Source organism: Eurypyga helias, unplaced genomic scaffold, assembly GCF_000690775.1.
Source record: "Eurypyga helias isolate BGI_N326 unplaced genomic scaffold, ASM69077v1 scaffold40693, whole genome shotgun sequence".
Taxonomy (NCBI): Eukaryota; Metazoa; Chordata; class Aves; order Eurypygiformes; family Eurypygidae; genus Eurypyga; species Eurypyga helias.
The window spans coordinates 607-26,308 of NW_010242557.1; the positions used below are offsets into that span (position 1 = coordinate 607).

General features: G+C 36.0%; 1 protein-coding gene across 1 annotated transcript in view; it reads right to left on the reverse strand.

Moving 5' to 3' along the window:
* The window catches only part of LOC104507747 (golgin subfamily B member 1-like), a gene marked incomplete at its 3' end in the record, with an annotated part of 31,365 nt that overhangs the window by 436 nt on the left and 5,227 nt on the right, over positions 1-25,702 (reverse strand). The window contains exons 7-24 of the mRNA XM_010149122.1: positions 24,607-24,729; positions 24,320-24,433; positions 22,362-22,683; positions 21,988-22,007; positions 21,412-21,529; positions 20,616-20,707; positions 19,401-19,551; positions 15,552-15,661; positions 14,624-14,714; positions 13,699-13,829; positions 12,044-12,153; positions 11,604-11,772; positions 11,116-11,220; positions 9,735-10,847; positions 8,746-9,612; positions 4,390-8,586; positions 3,103-4,326; positions 103-2,967 (exon numbers count right to left, since the gene is read on the reverse strand). Of these exons, the coding sequence (XP_010147424.1) occupies positions 103-2,967; positions 3,103-4,326; positions 4,390-8,586; positions 8,746-9,612; positions 9,735-10,847; positions 11,116-11,220; positions 11,604-11,772; positions 12,044-12,153; positions 13,699-13,829; positions 14,624-14,714; positions 15,552-15,661; positions 19,401-19,551; positions 20,616-20,707; positions 21,412-21,529; positions 21,988-22,007; positions 22,362-22,683; positions 24,320-24,433; positions 24,607-24,729 (11,922 nt within the window). The remainder of the gene's footprint in view (positions 1-102; positions 2,968-3,102; positions 4,327-4,389; positions 8,587-8,745; positions 9,613-9,734; positions 10,848-11,115; positions 11,221-11,603; positions 11,773-12,043; positions 12,154-13,698; positions 13,830-14,623; positions 14,715-15,551; positions 15,662-19,400; positions 19,552-20,615; positions 20,708-21,411; positions 21,530-21,987; positions 22,008-22,361; positions 22,684-24,319; positions 24,434-24,606; positions 24,730-25,702) is intronic.

Consider the following 25,702-nt stretch of genomic DNA (forward strand, 5'->3'; position numbering starts at 1 on the left):
GATCTGAGACATATCCAAATTACTTTTAAAAGAATTTATCTCAATGACGCTGTTGCAACCAATGGGAAATGAAGCTGTGCCCTGTTTTGTTTCTGAAGTTACCTTCTGATTGCTGAGTTCCTGCAGCAATTTGTCTCGGTCATCCTGAAGACTGGCCATAGACTTGGAAAATGCTTCAATCTGGTGAACATAATTCCCACACACAGATGAGAGCCTGCTAATCTCCATCTCACGACTGACTAATGTCCTACACAGGTTTTCGATTTCATCAGCAATCTGATCAAGCGTAACCTTATCTGCATCATCAAAAATAACACGATTCAGAAGAGAATTTTCTTTGAGCATACTGATAAGATGCAATTTAAAGTCATCCAATTCAGCTTCAAGTTCATTTCCTTTCTTTCTTTCAGTCTTGAGTTCAGATGTGTATTTGCTCTGAAGAACCTTTAAATCCTCTATTATCCTATCTCTATCATTTTGCAGAGCAGTCATTGCTTTCCCGAAAGCCTCATTTTGGGACCTCAGCTCACTGTTTTGAGACTGAACTTCTAATATCATCTTCTCTGCAAAAGCATCCGGTTCATCTCCATGTTCAGGTGTCAGAAGAGTCTTACTGTATTGCTCATCTGCATCCTTAGTCTTTCTGCCTCTTGACTTCTGGAAATCTTGAATCTTTTTCTGAAGATTTTCTCCATACTGTCCATTGGATACACATTCTTTTTTCTGAACACTATCGCTAGTTAGGAGTTTCTCTCCAGATTCAGAAACGAGTTTCTCTTTATTTAATGATGCAATTAAAGATTCTAAGTAATTTACTTTAGACAGTAATTTTTTATTTTCATGTTCCAAGGATACAGCAGTATCCTTTTGCAGTCGACTGGAAAGTTGCATTTCTTTTACCTGTTTTTGAAGATCATATTTTTCCTGTTCAAGGCCTTTAATACAATCCAATTTCTGCTTAAGTAAGTCTTTCAGCTGATGGTCTTTCAGAGTTAAAACTTGGTTAAGATCTTCCCTATACTTTACCAGCTGTGCACTCAACATTGCATTTTCAGAATGAAGATCATCTCTCTGATTGAGAAGTATCCTTAGTTCTTGTTTCAGAGCATTAATCTCACTTGCATTGCCAACTATAAGACTGTCCCGCTGATTTAAGACATCTTGGTGAAGAAGTTCCAGCTCTTTGTATTTAGAAAAAAGCTCATCCCGATCATTCTGAAGAGATGACATTGATTTTTTAAAGGCATCTATTTCACTGGCAACTACAGCCTTATCCTGACCTGCTTTGTCTGCTTTCATCTGGAGATTTCTCAATTCATTTTCCATCCTGTGACATGACTCCTCAGACTGTTGTCTCTCTGTCTGCAAAGACCTTAACTGAAGTTCATATTCTTTGATTTGTTTTCTGTGTTGAGTCTGTACCTGAATCAGATAGTCAGAAATTTCATTACCTTTTGAAGAAATTAGTAAGGAAATTTCTTTGTCTTTATTATTTAGCATGATCTTCATTTGCTCAGAAATGGTAGTCTGCTTTTGCAATTCAGCATTAATTTTCTCCTTCTCAGCTAGAACCTGTTGCAATTCTTGTTCCTGTCTTGTAAAATTACTTTCCAGAGCTTTTATCTCTCTTTCTGCACTTTTACTATTCTCTATGAGACGCTGAAGAGAATTATTTTCTTCAAGGAGCGCTTGCAAAGCTGCTTCTTTTGACTGAAGAACATTCTCCAGTTCTCGCTGCCTGTTAAAAAAACCCGTGTTTTCTTCCTTGATTCTGCAGAGCTCTTCATAGCATTGTGTATCAACAGATTTTTGCCTCAAGTACAGTTCATCTTTTCTTTCCTCCATCATAGAATATTTGATATTCAGTTCTTGAATCTGAGTGACTTTGTCTTTCAGTTCACGTTGTAACGACATTACTCTTTTATTGCTGTCTTCTATCTGCTTCTCCTTACTTTGGATGGCCTCTTTGAACTGCATTTCCCAGGTTTTCATTTCAGTGATTACCCTGTCCCGGTCATCCTGAAGAGAGGACATACACTTTGTAAAAGCAGCTAATTGTGCCAAAGCTGCATTCAAATCTGTTTGCAGTTTCTTGTTTTGAGAGTCCTTCATGCTAACTTCCTCTTGCAAACCATGAATCTCATTAACTGCCCTATCTTTTTCTCTCTGAAGGGCACCATGTCTTTCCTCTAGGTTCAAAAGTGCTCTTCTTTGAACGGATTTTAATTGTTGAAGATTAAATTCCAATTCTCTCTCATATTCTCTCTTTTGAATTTGTAGTTCATCCTCTTTCTTCTGAAGTTCTTTTCTCCAATTTAGATTCTCATCTGTAAGCCTGTCCACCTCATTCTTTGACTGATCCAACAAGTTTGTCTGTGAAGAAATCTTCCCCTTGAGATGATATATTTCTTCATTTGATTTTGCAAGCTTTTCTGACATGTTACTTAAGTCCTTTTCAAATTTTTCACTTTTTGATTGTGACAGTTTCACAGATCTTTCCAAATCCAGGATCAGCTCCTGGAACTTTATAGAATCCTTTTGCAAATGGTTGATCTCCTGCTGTTTCTCCTTTAAGAGTTCTTGCAATTCTTTTGTTTTATTTTTATTTCCACTATTATCCCTCTGAGCACTTTTCACTTTCTCCTCAAACATTTTTACAAGGTGTAACTGCTGTTGTTCTTTTTCTCTAATCACATTACATTTTTCTGCCTTTAATTCTTCCAGTTGCTGTAACAAGAAGTTATTCTGTACCTGTGCAGATTTCATCCTATCTGTAAGATGATCGACTTTTTTCACATGATTAAGCAATTCTGTCTCAAGAAATTCTCTCTCATTCTTTACTTTGTAAGAACTTTCTTGTGCATTTTCTAATTCTTCCTGTAACAGACATTTATCATCCTCTAAAATCTTAACTTTTTCATTTAGACTAACAATTTCTTGTGTAAGATTTTTACATTCCATGTCCAGCTTTGTTAGACAATTACTTTTATGGTCTAAAGATTTTTCAGTTTCTTCCGCTTTTTCTGAAATTAATTTCCTTTCTTGTTCCAGGGCAAGCATATCTTGCTCTTTTTCAGAGAGTTTATCCTTTAACACATTAACATCCTTTAACAATGACTCATTCTCATCTAATGCATCACTGATTTTAGATTGCATATCATTTTGGTACACTTCCATTTGAACTTGGAGCTCTCCCAAAGCTGCTTTAGTTACAGTGATGTTATTATGAAGGATATCATTTTCATTCTGAATTTTCTCTAAAGCTTGCTTTAAATTTTCAGAAGTTTGTTTCAGCTGCTCATTTTCTTCCATTAGCTGATGATTCTGATCCGTGAGTTCATGAAGACGACTCTGGTGTTCTTGCATCCTTGCCTCTTGCTCACGAATCTGCCTTTCTGATTTACTTTGTAATTCATCAACTTCCATTTGCTTGGATTCACCAAGTTGTTTCAGTTGATTCTCAAGAACCTCATTTTCATCAATGAGTTTTTGTAAATGCTTCTCAATGGCCTCCTTCTCAGATTGTCCTTCCCTGAGTTTCTGAATAGCCTCTTGCTTCTCTTTTCTAGTGAGATCAATAACTTGCCTCATATCTGCTATTTTACTACTGATATTCTCATAAGCCTGAAGAAGCGATTCATATTCCTGCTTCAATTCACTATGTTTAGCCTTCCATCCTGTTAGTTCAACTGTCTGAGAATCTTTTAAGGTATTTAGTTGGAGAGAAAAGGCCTCTTTTTCCTGAACTATAGTCTCCATGGTGGATTTAAGACTTTCACATGCTGCGGTGAGGTTTTCATTTTCAGTCAGCAGCCTAGCATTTTCGGAAACCAGGCTCTCCTCTTCAGACAATGGAGAAACAGTACTTGAACACTGTTTTTCTCTACCAAGCTCTAACAACTGTTCAAGCATACCTGTCTTGTTCACCAGTTCTTCTCTTTCCAACATTAGCTTATCAATCTGGTCTTTTAGACATTTATTTTCTCTCAGGGCTTCTTTACGTGATATTAAAGCCGCCTGCAATTTCCTTTGAAGACGTTCTTTGGACTTCTCTTCTGCTACAGTTCTTTGCTCTTGTGGTTTAGAATCACTTACATCTGCAGGTTCTTCAGTCATCTGCATTTGTTTCTTGATTTGACAATCTGTTACTTCTCTCAGTTTAGTTTTCCCGGAGTCATCAGTCTCTGAAAGTTGAAAACAGGTGCCTTTACCTTGCAGCTTTCCTCGAAGAGAATTACTTCCCATGCAAAACTCTCCCAATTCTTTTTCAGGATCATTTTCTTCCTTAAGCTCCTTGCACGACCCCACGGGTCTAGTCATCTCAGCCTTCTCACGTAGCATACATAGCTCTGTCAGAAGTTTTTTGTTTTCTTCACTGAAATGTTTTACCTCCTTTTTCATATTAATTAGCTCCAAATTAGAATTTTCTAAGCAACTGACAAGTTTCTCTCTTTCACTCTTCAATTCTTCCAATGCTGTTTCGTAATGGTGGGCTGCTTCTTGGCCCTCCTTTACAACTTTGTTTACCAATTCCTTTTCCAGATCAAGTTTATCTTTGAAACCTGTAAGCAAACAATGCAATGCTTCTATTTCCTCATTCTTTTCTGCTACCTCCTTCTTAGCTTCAATTCTCAATCTCTGCAGTTTCTCCTGGCTCATCTTGTAATCACCTTCACTTTTTTTAACAAGTGCCTCTTTCTCATTATTCACATGTTCAAGTGCTGTCTTCATGTCTGTAGCTTCAGCCTCATATGCTTCTACCTTTTTCTGTAGCTGCCGTATGACCTCCAACAAGCTGTCCTCACATTGCTCCTGGTACTGCTCCTGCAGACTCAAAGAGTTTAAGTTGACCGTCTGTTTTCTTTCACCACCACATTCAACTGATATTTTTCTCAACTCTGTCTTTAACATTCCTGTTTCTTCATGAAGCTTTGCATAATTGCATGTCAGTTCTTTTAACTCAGTGTCTGTACTTGCCACTGAAGTAATGTTTTCTGACTCTTTTAAGGATGCAACCTGGACTTTGCTTCGTGGTTTGTCTGATTCCAAATTCCTTAGGTCAGCTGTTGCTTCTCCTGGCATGAGCGCTGCCATAGATGAAGCTAGCTGTTTCCCTAGAGAGTATTCTTCTAACTGATTAAAGTTGAGTTCCTTACATTGTTTTTGAAGAACTTCCCAGATTGCTTTACATTCTTGTTTGAGATTCTCGAGGTGGTTTTTTTGTTCATCAAAATCTGCTGCAAGTTTAGTGTGCTCTTCCCTTTCTTTCTGAAATTTTTTCATATCTTCTTTCCTGGCCAACAGCTCCCTCTCCAAGTCCTCTTTTTCTTTTTTTAATTGACTGATGACATTAATGTCATTGTTGGGATCCAGACACTTCTTGCTGTCCCCAGCACACAAATCAGGCTCTTCTGAACTAGAATTTTTCAACAATTCTTCCTTCTTCTTAACTTCAGACTTCATCTTTTCAAGAGCTAAGACCAACTGAGAATGTTCCTCCTCATATGCACTTGCTTTTTCATCAAGCACTGACTGCATATGAGCAAGCATGCAGTCCTTTTCCTCTAAGGATTTTAGATTCTGCTCACATATATTTTGTTTTTCAGCAAGAACATCATTTAATTGTGCAATATTGTCCTGAAGTTTCTCTAAGTAAGAGGCTTTTGCAGACAAAGTTTCAGTCAAATCACTTATTGTGGCATCTTTTTCCAAGAGCTGTTGCTTCAGAGTTCCAAGATGAAACTCAAAATCTTTATTTTGGAATTCAACTAGTTTCAGCCTGTCTGTCAACTCATTAACTTTGCTCAACAACTCCTCTGCTTTTTTTTGTTCTTTTTCTATTTCCTCCTGTCCACTCTTCTCTAGTTTTCCAACTTTTTGCATTAGATCTCTTCTTATTATCAATGCTGCTTGAAGTTTCTTTTTCAGACTCTCTTTTTCCCTGCTAATTTTCTCAAGATTAAACTGCATCTCCTCTTTTTCATTCATTAAATCTTTAAGCACAGCTTCTCTACTGCTTAACATAACCTGACTATGTTCCAGTTCTTTCTTACAATCCTCAAGTTCCTGCAATACTTGCTTTAGCTCTCCTACAGATCTATTATGCACAGCCTCAAGGTCTTGCAGTTTGATATTTAATGTATTTCTCTCTTCAGAATAATTCAGAACTTCATTAGTTAATGATTCCATGATCTGGGTAACGGAACAGTCCTTTTCTTTCAGTTGTTGGCTTAGACCAGAAATTAAATCCTTCTGCTGATTCACCTGGCAAGATAAGTTTTCAATGACTTGATCTTTTTTTCCTATTTCTTCAGAAAGACTTGCTACTTTTTTACCTTCAATGTGCAGTTTTTCTTGACTAGTTCTTACTACTTCTTCTGATTCATTTATCTTGTCTTGAAGAAATTCAACCTGCTTATTTATTTCTGCAAACGACTCTTCCCTTTCTTGCAAGACAGACTGTTGTTTAGTTAATTTTTCCTTGACTGTGACCATTTCTTCTACCAGACATTCGATTTCAGATTTGTACTTTCCCTTCAACTTTTCAATATCATTTTGCAGCAACTCTTTCTGCTTCTCAAGTGACTGCATACTTTTAAATTCCTCTTTTACGGTGTCTAATTCTTTCTGTTTTTCTAAAAGCACCAGTTGCAATTGCTCTCCTTCTGTTTCTTTGCTCAAAATAGTGGTTATCAGAGTGGAGAATTTTTCCAAATGAATTTTACTATCAGTTAGCTGCAGTTCAGAATGTGAAGTCTGCGCCTTCTTTTCCTTACATAAAAGCCTACTACTAAGTAACAGAGATAAGCTTCGAGTTAATTCCTCTTTTATAAGATCCAGCTCTTGCTGCAAAGACTGGATTTTGCTATCCTTTGATTTCATTTCACTTTTTAAACTGTTCAATTGCTCAGTAAGATTATTTCGTAAAGTTGCCCTATCAAGTTCTGTCACCCATTTGTTTTCTGACTCAAGTAGACTTTGTTCTAGAGTTTCAAATTTAAGTTCTAATTTAGAAAGTTCTTCGCCCTTCACACCAACCTGCATCTGTAACTTCTCTTTTTCAGTCTTCATCTGCAGTTTGACAGCATCTATCTGCATTCTTGAATAATTCTCACTGGTTTCTAGGTTTTTATTGATTTCTCTGAGCTCTTCCAAATTCTTTTGCAAATGCTTTTGAGATGCAGTCAGTTGTGTGTTTTCAGCCATCAGTTTAGCAGCACCTTCCTGTAACAGATTTTTTTCTTTCTCTAAAGACTCTACCTGGTACTGCAGGCTACCTATTAAAAGTGTGTTGTCATGAGAGTCTTGAGATGATTTGGAATGTATATTGTTCAACTCTAACTTCAAACATGCTATGTTATCTGTCTGTTCGGTACACTTCACACGTAGAGACTCCACAGCCAATTCTTTTTGCTGTAGTTCTTCCTCCCGTGCACTTATTTGGTCTAGTGCTTTTTGGTGTTCTTTTCTAAGACAGTCAAGTTCAACAGTCAAAGAATCCATTTTCTTCTGGCTAATGTCAAGCTTCTCATTCTTTTCCTGAAATTCCTTAGTAAGGTTTTTCAAGGCTGTACCACTTTTCTCTAACTTTTCTTTGAGAACCTCAATCTCACTAGAAAGAACACTAATGTTGCTATATGCCATCTGTATACTGGTATCTTTCTCCTTTAAAGAATTAAGCAGTCCGGCAATAAGTTCTTTTTTCCCAACAGTATTCAACTCAGATCTTAGTTCACACTGTGTTTCAATTTCCTCCTGAAGAGATAAAAAGGCATTTTCCTTCTCATGCACTAGTTCTTTAGATTTCTGTAGTTCTTGTGTTAGTTCATGTACCTGACTTCGGAGGTGAGAAATTAAATTAGCCTTTTCTTCATCTCTCCTTGCGTTCTCCTTCAGAGTTTTGAGGAGATTTTTATTTTCCATTAAACATGATTCCTTTTCTGATAAGGACTGGTCCATCCCAATTATTACATTCTTCTGATGTTGTATTTCTTTTTGTAAATTTACTTTCACTTCCTCCAGCTCTACCACTTGTATCTTTAAGACCTCACATTCATTCTCTTTCTTTTGAAGTTGCGTCTTTAAATCCTCACTAAATAACGAGATATTGTTGATGGTTAATTCTTTTTCTGAAACAAGTACTTTTAACTTTTCTGCTTCAGAGGTTAAAAGCTCTAACTGTTTCTGCTGCAAAACAGAAGATTCCTGTACCTCAGAAAACTGTGCTTTTAAACTGATGTATTCATCTAACTTTTGTTTTAAAGATTTATCCTTCTGCACAACTGAATCATTCAGCTGGGATGATTTTTCTGTCACATTTCTAAGCTGATATTGAAGGTCAGAAATAACCTGGATATTCTCAGACAATTGAACCCTAAGTACATCAGACTCTTCAGATTTATCTTTTAATAACTTTAATTCTTGGGTTTGCCTCTGAAATTCATTTTCTTTTTCCTGCACTGTGAGTCTAAGCTGGCTGGTTTCAAAACTTAAGGCTTCCATTTGGTTCTGCAGATCTGAAATTATTTGCATATATTGCCCTTCTCCTGCCATTTTGCTATCTTTTATTTGCTGAATCAGAGTCTCCTTTTCAGAAAGAAGAGTTTCTTTTTCTTCAAAGCCAATTTTTAAGTTTTCTTTTTCCATCAAGAGGCCATCAATTTGGTCTTTCAGAGCTAAAATATTATGACTTTGTTGGGACAAGTGTGAAGTTAAAGCAGCTACTTCATCTGACTTTTTCATTACCATAACATTAACTGTTTCAATGTCTACTTTTAGCTTTTCATTTTCTAGAGCTGCTGTATGTGCTTGTTGCCTTGCTGAAGTAACTTCAGACTGTTGCTGTACCAACTGTGACCGAAGAAGTTCACATTCATGTGACTTCTTGCTCAATAAGCTTGAAACGTCCTCCTTTTCATGCTTCAGCACCTCCATTTCTTTGCTTAGTAGTTGTAGCTGATTATTTAACACTGTACTTTCTTCCATTTTTTCAGAAACTTGCCTATGAAACTTCTCAAGTTCTGAACCCTGACATTTTACAGTCAGATCTCTTTCCTCTACCAACTGAGATAACTTTGTTTTTTCATCTTTAAGATTTTTAATTTCATCCTGCAACTCTGTAACAGAAAGCTTGCTCTCTTCCATTTCCTTACGTAATGAATCATTTTGAAGCATTTTCTCTTCTAGAGACCTGTTTGCAGCTTCAAAATCCAAAGTTATCTTTTCAATTTGTTCCTGCAGTAGTAAATTCTTTTCATTACTATGGCTGAGATCTTGGATTAGGCTATTGCATTCAGACAGCTTATTATTTAACAGCTCTTCTTTCGTTATTTCTCTGTCTCTGGTATCCTTCAGATGAATGAGAAGTGATTGCATTTGTACATTTAACTGTTGTGTCTCTTCCTTGCTTTTAAACAACTGATCAGCTAGCACATTACATTCCTTTGTTTTCTCCCGCAGCTGTTCTGCAACCGAATTTTCTTTTTGCTCGGCAAGTACCGAAAGTCGTTCAATCTCTCTTGCCAGAGAGTTTTTATCACCATTTAGTACCGAAAGAGTTTTTTCGTACTCAGCAGCGCTAACAGATAACTTCTTCTCTATTTCTGCCACAGCCTGGATTTTATTTAACAATTCACACTAAAAAAATTCTCATTTTCACTGATTAGCTGTTCCTTCTCTTTCAACACTGTATCTATACTTTTTTTCAGATATTCATTTGCTTTTATTTGCTCTGCCAATTTTTCTTCCTTCCCTTCGAGATCTGCCTGCAATTGCTTATTAGTTGAAGCTTTCTCCTGTGTCTCTATTTCCATCTTGTTAATTTGTTTATGTATTTCATGTAATTGGTTATTAAGTTCTTTGCAACATGTCTCTTTGGCTTCCAGATCTCCAGTTAATTTAAGTTTAGTCTCTTCATTTTGCTTCTCCAAAACCCCAAGCTTTTGCTCTAATGAAATAATGAACTCTTGTTTCTCTTGTAATTCTTTTTTAATTGTTTCCTGTTGCTCAGTATGTTTTGTAAGCTTCCCCGATAATTCGGCCAACTCTTCATCTTTTTTAGCATTTTCCAAAACCAGTTTGTTGTATGAATCTTTGATTGATTTTAACTCATTTTCAAGTGCCTCTGCTTTAGTCTCTTTCTCTTTAAGCAAACCGTTCCATTTTTCCTTCAGAGCATTGTTTTCCTCAAGTTGAGATTTCAAATATTCAGTTTCTTTTCTTTGTTTATCCTCAGTTTCTTGTAGCTTTTCAGATGATTTACTGATTTGTTCTTTCAGTAAAGTAATTTGTGACTCACACTCTGCAAGTTTGTTATGGTATGCAACACTGCTGGCCTTGATTTCAGAATGGAGCTCCTTAATTTTAATGCTGTTCTCACTGCTTTGTCTTATTAATTCCTCATTTTCTTTGGTTTTAGCTTCATTCTCAACTCTAACTCTTTCTAGCTCCAGTCTCATTGTATTACTCTGCTCAGAAAGGACAGAGATCTTCACACTTGCATCCCTTATGTCAGCTGTTTGAACTTCTTTAAGTAAATGAGTTTCCCTTTCAGCCTTTGATAAAGCCTCTTCCATGCCTCGTATTTCTTCCTCTTTGCATTGCGCTTGACGCTTCAGGATGATAACCTGTTCTGAATATTCTGTCATATTTAAAGACAGGAGAGACATCTCCCTGTCTTTTTCTGCCAATGCTTCTTTAAGATTATCAATTTCTCTTTCACGTTTCTGAAGATCTTGAATAAGTTGAGATCTTTCCTCTAAATGGCTTGTATTCAATTTGTCAAGCTCTTCATTTGTCTGGTCCAGATCCAGCTGCATCGACTCTACCATGTCATCTTGCTTCAAAGCCTAAATATCAAGAAGATAATGTTACCAGAATGCTTCAAACATACCTTAGAGGGAGAGTGGAAGTTACACTCCACATGTAGAACAAGTATCTAAAGTAATCAATCTGTACCCAACTGTACAGCCACCAGATAACCATGTTATTCTGTAGATTCTTTTAGCATACAGGAAGTTTAGCGTATGCAATTTTTAGTAGCTAATGCTGTTATTTTGCTGACATTTAAATGGGCCATGTCAAAGGAACATAAAATTTCATCTTTTAATGAGTTACCTTTTCCTTCAGTGTAGCAACTTTTTCTGCTAGATCAGTGATGACTGTTTTCTGCTCAGTGTTCTCCACTTCATACACACTGCATTTCTTCAAGGCTTCATTCAGCTTAGTATGAAAAATAAAAGTCAGTGTGATAGACACGTACAGTATTATACTAAAATTCTGATGATAGATTTGTAATGTGGAGTTTATGTAACAGTGGATTTTATACTTTGAAATTCATAAACAAGGACAACTTATCACCCCAATAAAACATAAATACTTTCATGCAAAGCTCTGTGCTTGGTCTAAGAAAACCAAAGTTGGGTCCTTACACCCAACTTAAAGCAAAGCAATTACATGAAGTGAACAAAACTGTAAATAAACAGAGCAAAAACCTTCAGATAGCAGCAATATCGATGTTTTCACTGGGACACAAATTGAAAGTTATGGGTAATGCTTGCCAGTTCTAATAAATTAAATTCTATCTAACAATAACTTCAACTTACTTGTTGCTCAGTATGCACAAACTTTTCACCAAGCTCTTTGTTCAGAAGGTCCTTTTCTTGAAGCAGTTTCCTCAAAGTTTCAATTTGTTCTAGTTTTTCTGTCGTGATCAACAGTTTTTGTTCTTTTTCTCCAAGGGAAGTTTCAAGAAAGCTATTTCTGTCACTTAATCTAAGAAGAAAATACATATTCATGTATTTTGAAAACAAAGCTTGCTTTAAGCTTTCTATATTTACTATCCCCAGACTATGTTTGTGAAAGAGTAATTATTTTTACACTTTCCATTTAAACTACCAAGTACAAAAATAACATTACTGTAAACAGAAGCAGGAATAAAGTAATTTTTCAAGTGTTTTAAGAGATTATACTTCTCATTAGAAGTTTAAGTTTAAAGCAAAAAGAATCTAATTCTGTACGAAGTTGTAAGGAACTTTTACTTTACCCTTTAAGTTGCTCATTCAAGCCAGAAATCAGAATTTGATGCTTTTCCGCATCTCGCATTTGTTGGTTGCGTAATTGGGTGAGTTGAGTTTGTAAACGTTCATTTTCGTTCTGCAACAAAACAATAATAAAGAGGATTATCACATACAAGCACCCAAAACAGCGTAACTGAAGCAATGAAAATCTGACTTTTCAGGAGATTCACATCCTACACGGTAATAAAGACTGTTATTCCAGCACTTTATCAGATATCAGTGCAAAATACAACACTAATATCACAAGTTCAGGTATGATATTAGTTCAAATAGATGCAACCCACCTTTCAGAAAGAAATAGCTTGGACTCAAGGATGATTGCTCTGTACCCAAAAGAACACACACACACACTGTATTAAGGCAGCTTACTTATCTTAACAGGGGAAGCTCCTGCTTTAAAATAAATACTTTCCATACAGTTCGAAAACTGTACCAAACTTTCATCTTTTTTTTTTTTCCCTATTTTTTGAGTAAAGGAATGCAAAAACCTGCATATGGAGGACTGTGGAGAAAAGAAAAACGAAGCAAGCTTCACTCACACAGCTTGCTTTTTGTTTTTTTAAACACAGTACAAATCTCCTACTCTAGCCAAATCCACTGCACCAATTCAAAGTAAAACCACAGAAATCTGACAACAGCAACCAAAAACCAAAAGCAGAACACACATCCAGAGTCAACAGCAAATAGCACAAACATGGCAAACTTATCACCTCTATGAAAATAAGCTAGCATTTTGGAAAAGGCAGAACACACCTGTACCGCCCTCAATAGCTGCCCTTCTTCATCTACACCAAACGTTACCTGTATTGAAAGGCGTTGTTACAAGAGTCTCAAATAATAATTAATATAAGGTTGTCTTTCACCTTAAATTCATTAATTATTTTTAGGTATGTGCAACTTAACAAACAAAGAGCTATGACTAATGCAGCACGTCTGAAGGAGTTTGAGTAAGATCAGTTATATAATTTAATGAAAATAAGGTTTATAAACTATCATAGTAACTTGACAATCAGAAAATATTAAAAATAACTTTTCTCATACATATTTACTTTACTGTTCCTTTTGGTGCCTTCATTAAATAATTTTACAAGGTATGTCAAATTAATAGATGGAGTTTAGATTCCATATATGAAATCATACTAAATTATTAAGTGTTTTTATATATTTACACAGTTTCTTTTAGACAAGTGTGTGTGTATATATATATAAGATAAAAATATACACATACATATTTATATAAAAGAAACTTCAGGAATGTAAGAGGGAGATTTATGCCAGTAGTAACAAAACCTAATTCTGGACTTTCTGACAAAGGCCCTCAACAAAGAATAATGAAAATCATGTTGACTTTTACTATGTTCCTAAAACAAATAACAAAGCTTACTTCCAAACAAGTTTTTCCATGTGCTGAACAGAAGTGACAGGCTTCAACTTCAGAGCATAATATAGTATGTGTACACCCCCTGCCAACGTAATTATGAAGTATAAAGTAGCCTTTTGACATTTTTCTAGTCGCAAATTGACATTTTTGTCTTACTGTAGGCTATGATTGTAAGAATATAAACAGAGAATAAAACAATACTCTTATATCAACAGGTTTTACATAACTACAGAAGCTCACCTGAAGAGCCTCCATTCTACCTTCAAGCTGCACTCTATCTTCCAAATCCTGACAACGCTCTTCTAGGAAAAGAATTTGTTCCTGCAGCTGATTTCGTTCCAATTCCAACTCTTCAACCACACTCCGTAGACCTACTTAAGTCAAAGAAGAAAAATTATTTCAAGAAAAGCCTGCTAAAATTCCTGAAGTCTAGAAATGGTTTCAGCTTTTTATTCAAGATTCTTACCAGTTTGGGGCACAACCAGATCTCAGCCATTTCCAGTGGAAATGACTGAGGCCCAGCACTTCCAAAATTTATATGGCAAAAGTACCCTTAACTGTGCATAGCTCTAAACAATATTATGGCTCACTTAATAGTGGGGCTCGTTACTTTAATCACTAGTGGGGCTCGTTACTTTAATCACAAGTACTTTGTGTACTTAAAGGATCAGATCTTAAGCAATTATTAATAAACAAAGTAAACTGGACTGTATGAAAATTTGCAACATATGCATTAAAAAAAAAATTGATTTTCAAATTAAAAGCATACAGCAATGGCAATGCAATTCTGTTTTGCAACATAAAAATTGTATAGATTGGTAACACATTCAAAGGATCAAGACTCATAGCATAAAAAACACACAATCTTGACACATAGGATATTTCATAGGTGTCAAGGCTCAACCAATTCCAGTGTTCAGTCATATTTATATTCTACTTCTGAACCAAAACTAGGCAGTTCATCCAGCACGCACATGCTTCAAAATAAAAAGAAAGAAAATGCAAGCCAAAAAATTCCAACAAAGATTAGAATACACCACAAATGGGTTATTAGTTGAATTTGAAAACAAAAACAGACACAAAAATACAGCAGCAGTGCATGCTTTAATAAACTGTCTAGTCGCTAGCACACCTGCATTAGGTGAAGTGTACTCTGGCCACCAACCTCCCATATTTTCTCCTTCAGCTGAATCAGTGCTATCCAAGGTGACATTCAACTCTTGAAAGCATTGTTTTCTATCGAAGTTGTATTCTTCCTACACATAAAACATGAAAATGAAGTTTAATTTAAAGAAGAAAAGAAGCAAGGGTAAAATACGTATTCTGTTAGAAAGAGTAGTTTCAATTAAAAGTCCTAAAACTCAACAAGTGATTCAGGTGCCTAAATGTAAGTATATGGGATCACTGTGGACACTACAGTAACCTGCCCTGCTTCCAGCCATTGTTTCCAGAAAAGCCAAGTCTCTCATAGGTTTTGTGTGTTACCTGCCAGGCATTCGAAGACACCCTCAGGCATCTGAAAGGTCAAGAGATGAGCATGTTTGGTTATCTTAATTGGTCCTCTAATTTCTAACAGAGTCCTCTGAATCTCAGGGTAAAGTACCAGTGTTAACTAAATATAAAATTATTTTTCCGATGACACCTAAACCTTCTTACAAATAATTATCATTTTTTTCATGCAAGTTACAGCACCAACTACCCAGAATTACATCTGAACAAACTGACACTACTTACTAAATATTAACTAAAGCTCCAGCAACAAAGAGAATTGCAAAGACTGTAAACCAAAAACGGTCTCAACATATTAAGCATACACATAAGCCATCAATTACGGCAGAGGGAAGCTCATTATTTTTCAATGTAAAATTAAGCAGATTCATTACTCAAGGATAGAGAAGCATGATGCTATTGGAATTTCTCATCTTCTGGCTACATACATGACCATTAAATCCACCTATGTTTTCAGTTATAACACCAATCTAACTTCTTAAGTCCTTAATGTGTTTAACTGTAAAGCATCCTAAAAATTATAGTACTTTCCGTATTTTTATTAACATACGGCTAAAAATAAAGTCTTATCTCTTTTAACCCACCTGAAGCTTCCTTCTGGTCTGACTGCTTTTTCTTCTTGCCTGCTGCAGCCCGCCCGTTCCTTGAACTGTGGCCAGTTCCTCCTCCAGCTCCTGTTGCCCTGAGACTATGGCTGGATCAGAGCAGCCAGGAAAGAACCAGTCATCCTCAATCAGTTTTGTGCCACAGGAAAGCAATTACTTTTATATCAGACACTACTACAAGAAAAGAGACCAGGGCCAGGCTGAAGTCCCTACGAATGACTGACAGGAAAAAGACTCTGTTCAATCCACTGTGTTCACCTTGTCATTTCTCTCCAACGTTACTATGACAAACATAAGAATAAAGTCTGCATATCTCAAAAAGAAGCAGCAAAATAAGTCTAACTTTGCTTCTTCATCAGCTCTAACTGAAGACTTTATACAGGAGACTGGAAAGGGTAAGGTTATGATGCTACTAAAAAAATGCCAACCAATTAAAATGCCAAATTACATCGTATTTCAATTTACTCAGTTAAAATATACTTAATTTGTATGATCAAGGCATCAGCTGAAACAGCTGCAGTTTTTATAATCTGAACAATCACATTCATTTTTTATGGAAATGACATGTGTCCCTTTCAACTTTAATTTTAGTGTGAGCTACAGAGCCAGATAATTTAAAGGAAGTCACAAGCATGTGTTACACTGCAAACTGGCATCAAACCATCTTATCATAAATTAATGATACCACTCTTTTCAGACAAATACAGAATCACTCGTAAATAAACAGACTGAATAAATTCAGAATATGAAAGCTTAGGTATGCATCCTGTTCATTGTTAGAAATGATTTTTCATTTAAAGTACATTCCCATCTGTTTTGTGATGTGACAAAACATGTTTGGGGTAACAGATTAGGAAACAGATGTTTCATGAAAAGCAGACAAAACAGAACAGCCAGTGAAAAAAAAAATGAAAGTAAAGGTGGCTCCATACTTTAATTGAAAGTTAGATTAATTAATTAGAAATTCAGCTTTCAATTTAACCACATCAATCCACAGTTGTCCTCACAGAATGCAAAACTCAGAGTGCTTATGTTGATGCATCTGTGAGGTAACCACCGGAAATTCAGCTCTACTGGGAATACTCAACTTTCATCAGCGTTGCCCAAGGATTACTTATGCCAGAGATTTTATTAAAACCCAGTTCTGTAACACCTACTAGATTTAAGGTCTTACTGCAATACTTCAAAATCACATATTTAAGTTGTCAAAAAGATTAGAGGAAAAAGGTTTAAGGAAAAAAAATGAGACCGTTATAAAGTAGAACTGCTAAATTGGATTTTACTTCTGGTTTTACTAACACTTTGGCTTCTGGCACTAACACTTTATCAGCATTCATTTTACACACCTTTGTTTATGTTCAAGTATGGAATCTACTTTTTTTTTTAATCATTATACATACTCCTTCAAAGCTGTAAAAATAAAGGGCAACTTCTGATCACATGCCTTAAACCTCTGCTAACAAGAGCTGTCAATTAATTCAGTGAAGCCATTCAAGGAGCAAACACTACTCCAGGTAAGAACATAACTCCTTCTTTGGAAAAAAAGAGTTTTCCATTTCTTGGAAGTTGAAATTGAGGTCATCTGGTTTTAAGTATAATCACAATGAATAACACACTGCCCTTTAGGAACCCAAAATATTTAGGCTCCTAAGTATTTCATAATGAAAAAGAAAGAATGAAATTACCATTGTCACATGACAAATGAAAGTATAGACTTCAGAGCTTCAGAATGATTTAGAATATTCAAACACATTCAGATAAATTCAGCACTGCTTTAACAACAAGCAGTAAATTAATATATTATCTGATGTTTAACAGCATCTCAGGGAGCTTTTCATTTGCAATTATATCTACCACCAAAACTGAAGAACTTCCCAGGACACTTTTCTCCAGATAGACACTGCATTTAAATTAATTAATGATATGTCTTTATTTCCTTGTGTTACTATTCACACAAAGCATCACAACCTTTAGTGGTTTGCAGAGGAAACCCTGCTCCATCCTGTACAAGGAATCAATACTATCATCCTCTATACTTTTGCAGCTCCCCACACATTCCATCCAAAAGAGATGATTGCCATATATGGCAAATTGTCATAGACTGTGATGGAATCAGTAGTGGGTTTACACACTGCTTAAAATATTGGTAGGTAATATGAATGCTTACAAAGTTCTGCAATTTATGGAACGTAATGATTGGTTTGGTTTTTTTTAAAATACTGCTGAATTTCAAGTACTACTAAGAATATTTAAATAAATTTGGTTCTTACTTAGTCACAACCATTTGCAACAAGCCAAGAAATTTTTCTCTAGATCAGGGTGCAACATAAATATGGAGTCAGCTGTTACTACAAAGGAAAATGAAGAAAGATGATTCATTTGCTATAAAGAAATAGGTACTGCAAGGCAGAAAAAAAAAAAATCCACTAAAACCAGCATCTGATACATGTATTGCTAAACACCACATACCATCAATGGCAAATCTTATACGGTACTGTTGGCGATTTCCTCAACAGAAGCAACCACAGAAGAAATCAGCAACAGTACATTACAGGTTGCCATTGCTGCAGGAACCTGCATGCACAAAACTGATGGGAAACCATGTTCTCGCTGGCTGACCGAATCGCAGTGGAGGGTAGGAGTGGAGGGGGAAGGGACGCTGAGTGCTCGTCAGGTGTAACGGCAGGAAAAAAGAAACAGAAAGGTCACGCTTATCCCAAGGGGAAAAGTACAAAAGTAAACACGGACTGGCGCGGATGAAATTCTGAAACTGCTATTAATATTGCCCGTGGAGCTGTAGTTACCACAGATGAGGTAACAGGAATGTTAATGAAGGGAATATTCCAAAGCATTACACGCGTAAATCCCTCATAAAGAAAAGACGTGATTCCTAAAACATCTCTGTGTTTACACACTGAGCTTCCAAATTGATCACGTCAATGACAAGTCAGTCAATCGCAGACAAAAAAGAGAAGGCTCAAATTAACTAACTGGATTAATTATGACCATAGTTGTGCATATTAAAATTGGCTATTAATCCACGCACACTTAACTAAGCGAACAAAAACCACAATAAACTACTAGTTGGCTTTGAAAAAAAGCAGTAAAGCAGTGAAATTTAACCAGACTTCTGCGAGTTTTAATAGAAGCTGCTTCACTTTCTCATCTCTTGTTTTATTAGTAACTTGTAAAACTACAAAACCTGAGCTTACTTGAAATGTTGCTTTCCGTAGGTAATTTAATATTTTTAACTAGCTCCAAATCATTGTCAATTAATGTTATTCAGCTGACCTATACAAGTTACCCTTACTAACAAATTACTGAATATTCTAACAAAGGCTTCTCATTAATTGTATTTCAAGAAAAACTCGGTCTGAGGTACATTTTACTGAAGCAACACCTTCATTGATCAAATTCAAACCTATGCTATAGATCCTCACACCTTTCTTTACCAGCTGCTGTAGGCAAGCAGCTTTAACCTTCCAATGGTGAATTTTTTGTCACTGATCACTCAAATGCAGACAATAAGCTTTCAAAGTAAATTCAAGCAGTCCTGCAGAGCAGCAACTCAATGACAAACAGAACAAGCGCATTTACTCAAAAAGATGTTGCAAAAAAAGATGAATGTATGAGAAGCAGATTCAAGGAAATAGGAAAAAGTATAGCTAAATTGCTTAAATTTGCAATTTATACAAATCTTATGACTACATGAATGAGTCATGGTGGTGTGCTATCAATTCAGTCTGAAGTACAGCTGACACACACAGATACATGCCATGTATAAATACGACTTCATCGTACTATTTTATCGCAAATAAAACAATTCACCTTCTCTCTCCTCCTCAATCTGAGCCATTCTAAAGGCCATGGCAGATTTCTCCTCTCTGACTTGATCGCAGGACTCCTCTGACTCTGGTACATTTTCTTGCCATTCCAAAAGCTGATTCTGCAATTCATCCACACTACCGGATTCACTGGCCTAACAAGAGAAATTGTGCATGAAAATATATTTACCAAATCCCACTGTAAATGTGAATAACATTTTAAGTTGGCAAACCATTAACAGAGAGAAAAATCCTGTCTAATTCACCACGTTACAATAGCAATTATCATTTTCACAGATTTTTATTTATGCAGATTATGTAAAAAGCAAGTTTCACCACTTCATAAAATACCAAAAATGGCACTGCGAGTTGCACTTTTAATCTGAAATACTTTTCAATGAAAAATGGCTTTTTTAAGCAAAATATTTTTGTTCCACATTTTCATCTTAGCAATGTTACAAAGTAAAACAACATTCAACGTGCTCTTCCCAGAGCTACAGGTACTGTGGCCCAAAACAAGGAGTTTAACAAGGCTTTTGCCAGAATATCCCAGCCTGCTTTTCTGAAAAATCTTCCCATTTTGTCTTGTTTGTGGCCACAGGGCTCAGCCTGCGGGATAACAAATCTCTAGCAAATTTGTTTCCATGAACAGATTAAAAATGTTTTGACCTTCCCACCAAAATAAAATCTATTTTAAGATTTTTACCAAAAAACCCAATTTCTCCAGAAAACTTAGAAAAAACAATTCTTTTTTAGCAAAATATAATTAACTGTTTCAAACTGGCTCTGCTGCATAAAGTCACTGTGATTAATGTTTACTGTTAATCCACCTAAAGACCTTCTGCAATGCTTTGAGCACTTTGTTATCCAGACCTGTACGTCTGTCAAGGTTACAGCTATTATTTCCTTCTGAAAGCTATTTTTATTGTATACAAAATAACAGCCACACTTCAATGACTCATGCTAAATGCAACTAAATAATTAGTAAACTGCTTGGAAAAACGTAATTTAAAGTACCTGGAAAAGTAAGTAGAAATTTATCTTAAGTAATTCAAAACCTGTTAGCTTCTTATCCAACTGAACAGCTATAGACACAGACAATTCCATATATGACTAAATTAATTTTCAGCTCCAAAATCCAGTTAACACACTCTTCAAAGTCTAATTATCACTCTCTCGAGTTACTCAGCAACTCATACAAATCAATTTTAAAGTTAACCTGTGAAGCTGCCCTCTTTGTAACTTGGTCAAGATCAGCTTGCAACTTCCTTTGCTGTTCTTCATAGACTTCCAGCTTCTTCAGCAATTCTTCTATGAAAACATAATAAATTCAGCTCATTAGAACACAAATCTAGTAAGAAAACCAATGATTAAAAATGAAAATTCAGATAATTCAGTTAGAAGATGTCTGTTGAGCTGTGTTGTCCAACTGCTTATGAAACTGAGTCCTTGATTATTCAATATTGCTGAGTTCTTTAAATCTAACATGCTAACAGTCTAGACTGACGAACTGAAAATTCTACTGTTTTCGATTCATAGAAAGGACATCAGAGAAAAATAGCACAAGGCGAAACGAAAAATCTCTCACAGAGCTCTAATGTAAACTATCTGAGGTTTTAAGCAAAAATTCTCTCTCGAATCCTCACAAAAGAAAAATATTTGAGATCATTCTTAATTTACCTGAAACTCGCTGCTCTCCAAAGTTTATTGTATATTCTCTGACAAATTTGCCAGATATTTGATCTCATTCTTCCTCCTAAGCACATACCTCTTCCACTTCCTGGAGAAGTTTACGCACGCCCTGCCTAAGCCGAAGTGCAACGAGTATTACGCACAGGTAGATTTAGGAAGGAAAAGCTGAGCTGTAACTCTGACTTAAATACTGCATGCTATTGTTCCAAGTCCCATGAATCTGTCTTCAGAAAAAGTTATACTTTGAAAACGAAAATGAGAAAGTATTTTTTTCTTTTGCAATGATCCCAAGTACAGAGAAAAAACCAAGGTATTTTTCTCACCGTTCTGCGTTCTGATTTCATACAACGATTGCAATTTTGACTGCAGTTCTTCATTTTCACTCTCTAATTCCGAGACTCGATTGTTTAAGGCAGATACATCGTTATTCTTTGATGAAAGCTAAAAAAAATAAGTCAAAGGTACCAGAACACCAGAAATACAACAAAGTCAGTGCGACATTTTTTTTTCTGATTTTTAAGTAAGATTTAGAATAACTGTTTTTTTAATATGTGAAAGTGCAATAAACTAGCTAATCTCTAACAAATCTACTCCTGAATGCTGGTAACACCAGTTTGTACTTTTTTTGTTAAAATTCATCCTGTATCAACATTTTACATCCATCCAATTTTCATACATTTATTCAAATATAAAGATGCTTTGAAAAAATTATTTTAATATTCTATTTACCCCATATTTTACGTTCTCCAGTCAAATTTCCAAGCACAGCTGTTTTAAATACAGGCATGTAAGATTAAAAATAATGTTACACATACGTTCTTTAGTTCATCTTCCAGTTGTTTGATTCTTGATTTAGACCAAGCTTTCATTTTCAGAAACTTTGCTTCAGATTTGCTGGCCTCTTCTGTTTTCAATTTCACTTGTACTAAGAAACAAGACACAAAAAATTATTGAAAACCCTAGAAAGTTTACTAATATAAGAGCTATGTTTAATTCCTTTAGTAACTGGATACAAGACAACTGCATTTGAAGAAAAATACAACACTAAAAAATGTAGTGAGAAATTTACAGTTCATGTGATTATCTTGGTATTCCTATAAGCCCCATTATTATAGTGTTTAATCACAGACGCTTTTTAATTAGCATGGTAATAGCTCTTCCACCAAAGTTAATGTAGTTCTACTCACAAGAGGTATGAAATTGGCATGCAATACATATAGATAGTATGGGGCAAAGGAACCCTTCAAATGTAACAACAGTTTAAACAGGCTACCTTCTAAATCTTCCATCTTCTCTTTGGTTAGAGACTCCAGATCTCTTACTTCTTCTGAGTTAGTCTGTCCACTACCCTTTAATTCTGCCACTAGTTTCTTAAGCTGAAACAGGGCCTGATCTTTCTCCTGTAGCTCAGTTTCATGTTTCTCTTTAATTTCATGCAGTTCAGCATTATATTTCTCCTTAACTTTTGTCATTTCAAGCTCATGTTTCTCCATCATGTCTCTTAACTGGGCTCTCATTACATGTTTCTCAGCATCCAGTTTAGACTGGAGGTTTTCTTTTTCAGACAGAAGACGTTTCAGGTTTTCATTTATCTCCTGTGAAAAACAACAGAAAACACCTTTATATTTTAATGCAAAGTGGTTTTAGTACCACTGTCAAATATTGTATCTGTATTTCTACATACATTATAATCAGAAATCAGGGCTACTCCTGGTAACTTGCCTCTACCACAAAAGCTACTCGGCTCCGATTTCCAAGACAAAAGCAGGGACTTCAGCAAAACGGCACCACTATTTCAGTGCAAACTACATGCTACCTCTCTCATAGGAGAAAAATGGAACAAAAAATACTTGGTTCTGTGGAATATAAAAAAATAATGGAAGCAGAACCTTAACAGTGATGCCAAAGATTAAGAATGCTCACTACAATGCCACCCCGATGTTGTCACCTACATCCATTAAAACTGAAGTTCACAAACTGATCTTGTTCTTCCTTATAATACTTTGTTGCTAATTAGTTTTCCATTACTGCTTTTAGTGTCTTTACCTTAGTTATTTTAATACATAAAGAGGTAGAAAAGATTACAGATCACTGTAGCAGAAAAGTCCACCTCACAACAGACCTACTGTTCAAAAAACTACTTTCATGACACATAAACCTAAGAATATAAACTGCCCGTGTAAAAAAGCTGTGCAGAACAGCAGAGGGAACATTTCCAAACTACGGTTAAAACTGCTCATGTAAAAAAGTATTTTATTACTAAAGCTGAGATCCCATTACAGTTAAAGTGCTTTAGGTTCATGTTGTCATGGTCAAACCTTCCCCTTACGCTCAAGGTGTGCATTTCTGTCCCCTCAATGCACTAGCACCAGGTACCATCAGTTCTTGCAGAGCATCACTGCAGGAAGATGCATACAACCCAAAATTAAAAATAAACAACAAAACCCTGCATAAGGCAGGAGGCATAACAAATGGAAAGGACAAATTAAACCGGCTTAAACCACCCTGGATCTTAACTACCTGAGCAGGGTATCTACCTGGGTACATAGCTGCAACAATTTCTAGTAAGATTTTGATTCTGGCAGCCCTCCCAGTAAATGGAAAGTTTGTTGAAAATAGTATAGCTGAAATGTTGGACCTGGCACATCCCAGACAGGCTATAATGGGTCTGCTTCCACAAAGAGTCCCAAAAGCCTATCCGAGAGACTGTAATATCCTTCTTCTATGTTGTTGAACTGAAGCAGCAGCACTCAAAGGCTGTAATCAGAGTTCATGCTAGGTGCTTAAACACAAAGAACCTTGATTAGGTATTGCTTTTGCAATCAGTAGAAATACAGCAAAAGTAAAGGCACACTATTAGCAAAACACTCTCTTGGGCTGGAGGAAACACCTCACTTTCGGGGCTCACTGCAGACTCTAGTTAGAGAAGCCAAAAATCTTGTGGCAGAATGAAGTCTTCCCTACGTGGCAACTTCCCAAAATGAATCAAGACAAACTCTGTGTGAGAGTTGACAGTTCTGTGTTTTATGGACTTTACCCTTCCTTGAAGTTAATTTCCTAACCGGAATTAATATTTGTTTGCACAGCTCTGGTTGCATTATCATATATCAAAGCCTCCCAGAGACATGCCTAAAGAGTATGCAGAATTATCCTTTGTGCACAAAACCAAACAGCTTTTTCCACTTTTATTTGACCTGACAGGTTCAGTTGTGCATATATCCTATTTCTTACTTTCAGTTGCTCATCCTTGGCATCCAGTTCTTTTTGCAAGACATCTATCACCTGTGTCCTTCCCAGCATGACTTCCTCCTTTTCATGGAGCTTCTGTTTCAAGGCCTTTAGTAGCTAGCAAAAAAAAGATCAAGCAATCAATGAATGAGTTAAAACTTCCAGAAGAGAAAGAAAAAGACTTATTTTCCCAATCAGACATCTGAACTGTGCCACAGAGGTTACTAATTACATGATTCCAAATTCCCATGTCTAAGTAAGCCAACTATTGAGTTTCCAAAGCAACATACCTGTTCTAAGTCAGCACTTGCATCAGATTTAGCAGCTAATTTAAAGAGCTCCTGCTCATGCTTTTCTCTCTGTGCTTCCAGTTCCTTTTCTTTTTCCTGGATAATATTTTGAAACACACGTACCTAAAACCACACAGAAAGTAAATATGAGTCCACCAAGGCATAGTAGAAGTATTCTGAATTGACTAACTAAAAGTACAGCAAGGTAATGTACTCTTTTGCTTCCACTGAATGGTAAAAAATCAGCCACTGATTCCTGATGCCAGTGGTGCATGCGGGTAAACCTCCAGTCTACAGAAGGTTTCAATTCCACAATAATCAACTTTAAATGAGAAGCATGGTACTGTCCATTTTTGTTTAATATCACAGATCTCCACCTTTCTTTTTGGATGCTACTGTACTGAGACTTCTAATTTCTAAAAGATTGTACAGATCACATTCATTTCTAGCAAGTTTCTGTCAATTAAGCCCAATGGCAGCTTTGAAAGCTAGCTGCCTCCTCCTCAAAAACTTGCATTCTACCTCCAATGTGTCTTTGTTATCTATCTTAAAATCTTTGTAAGGACTGGATATAATTTTTGGAATCTCAGTAACGGTATTTTGAATAAATTCACACAAAGTCCTACACAGATTTAGACCTGAGTGACAACACTGTGCTCACCAAAATGGCTTTTACAGGCCTGTTTTGTCTTTTTCTTTCCTTCCTGTATCAAAACTAACTCCCTGTGTGCTACTGAACAGGTGTGGTCATGTTCAGGATGGAAAGTCACATTTTTCTTACAGATAAAATAAATTCAGACATCAAATGATGTCAGAAAACCGAGTTTTGCACATGTTAGAACTCAAACACTGAGAGATCATGCACTTCAGCTTCAAATTTGAGATTTGGCTTCCAAGGGAGTTAGAAGAGCCTGTTAACATCAAGGACGGGATAACACACTCCCCAGGTTCCACTTTATTTTTTCTCTTCTTTTTTTAAAGTACTACTTAACAAGTTGTTGTTGTTACTGTTTGTCTTGTTAATCAGCTGCTAACTTCTAGAAAAGTTTCCCATGGAGTATATAAAACTTCTTCAGCTACTTTTTAAGTCAGGGGG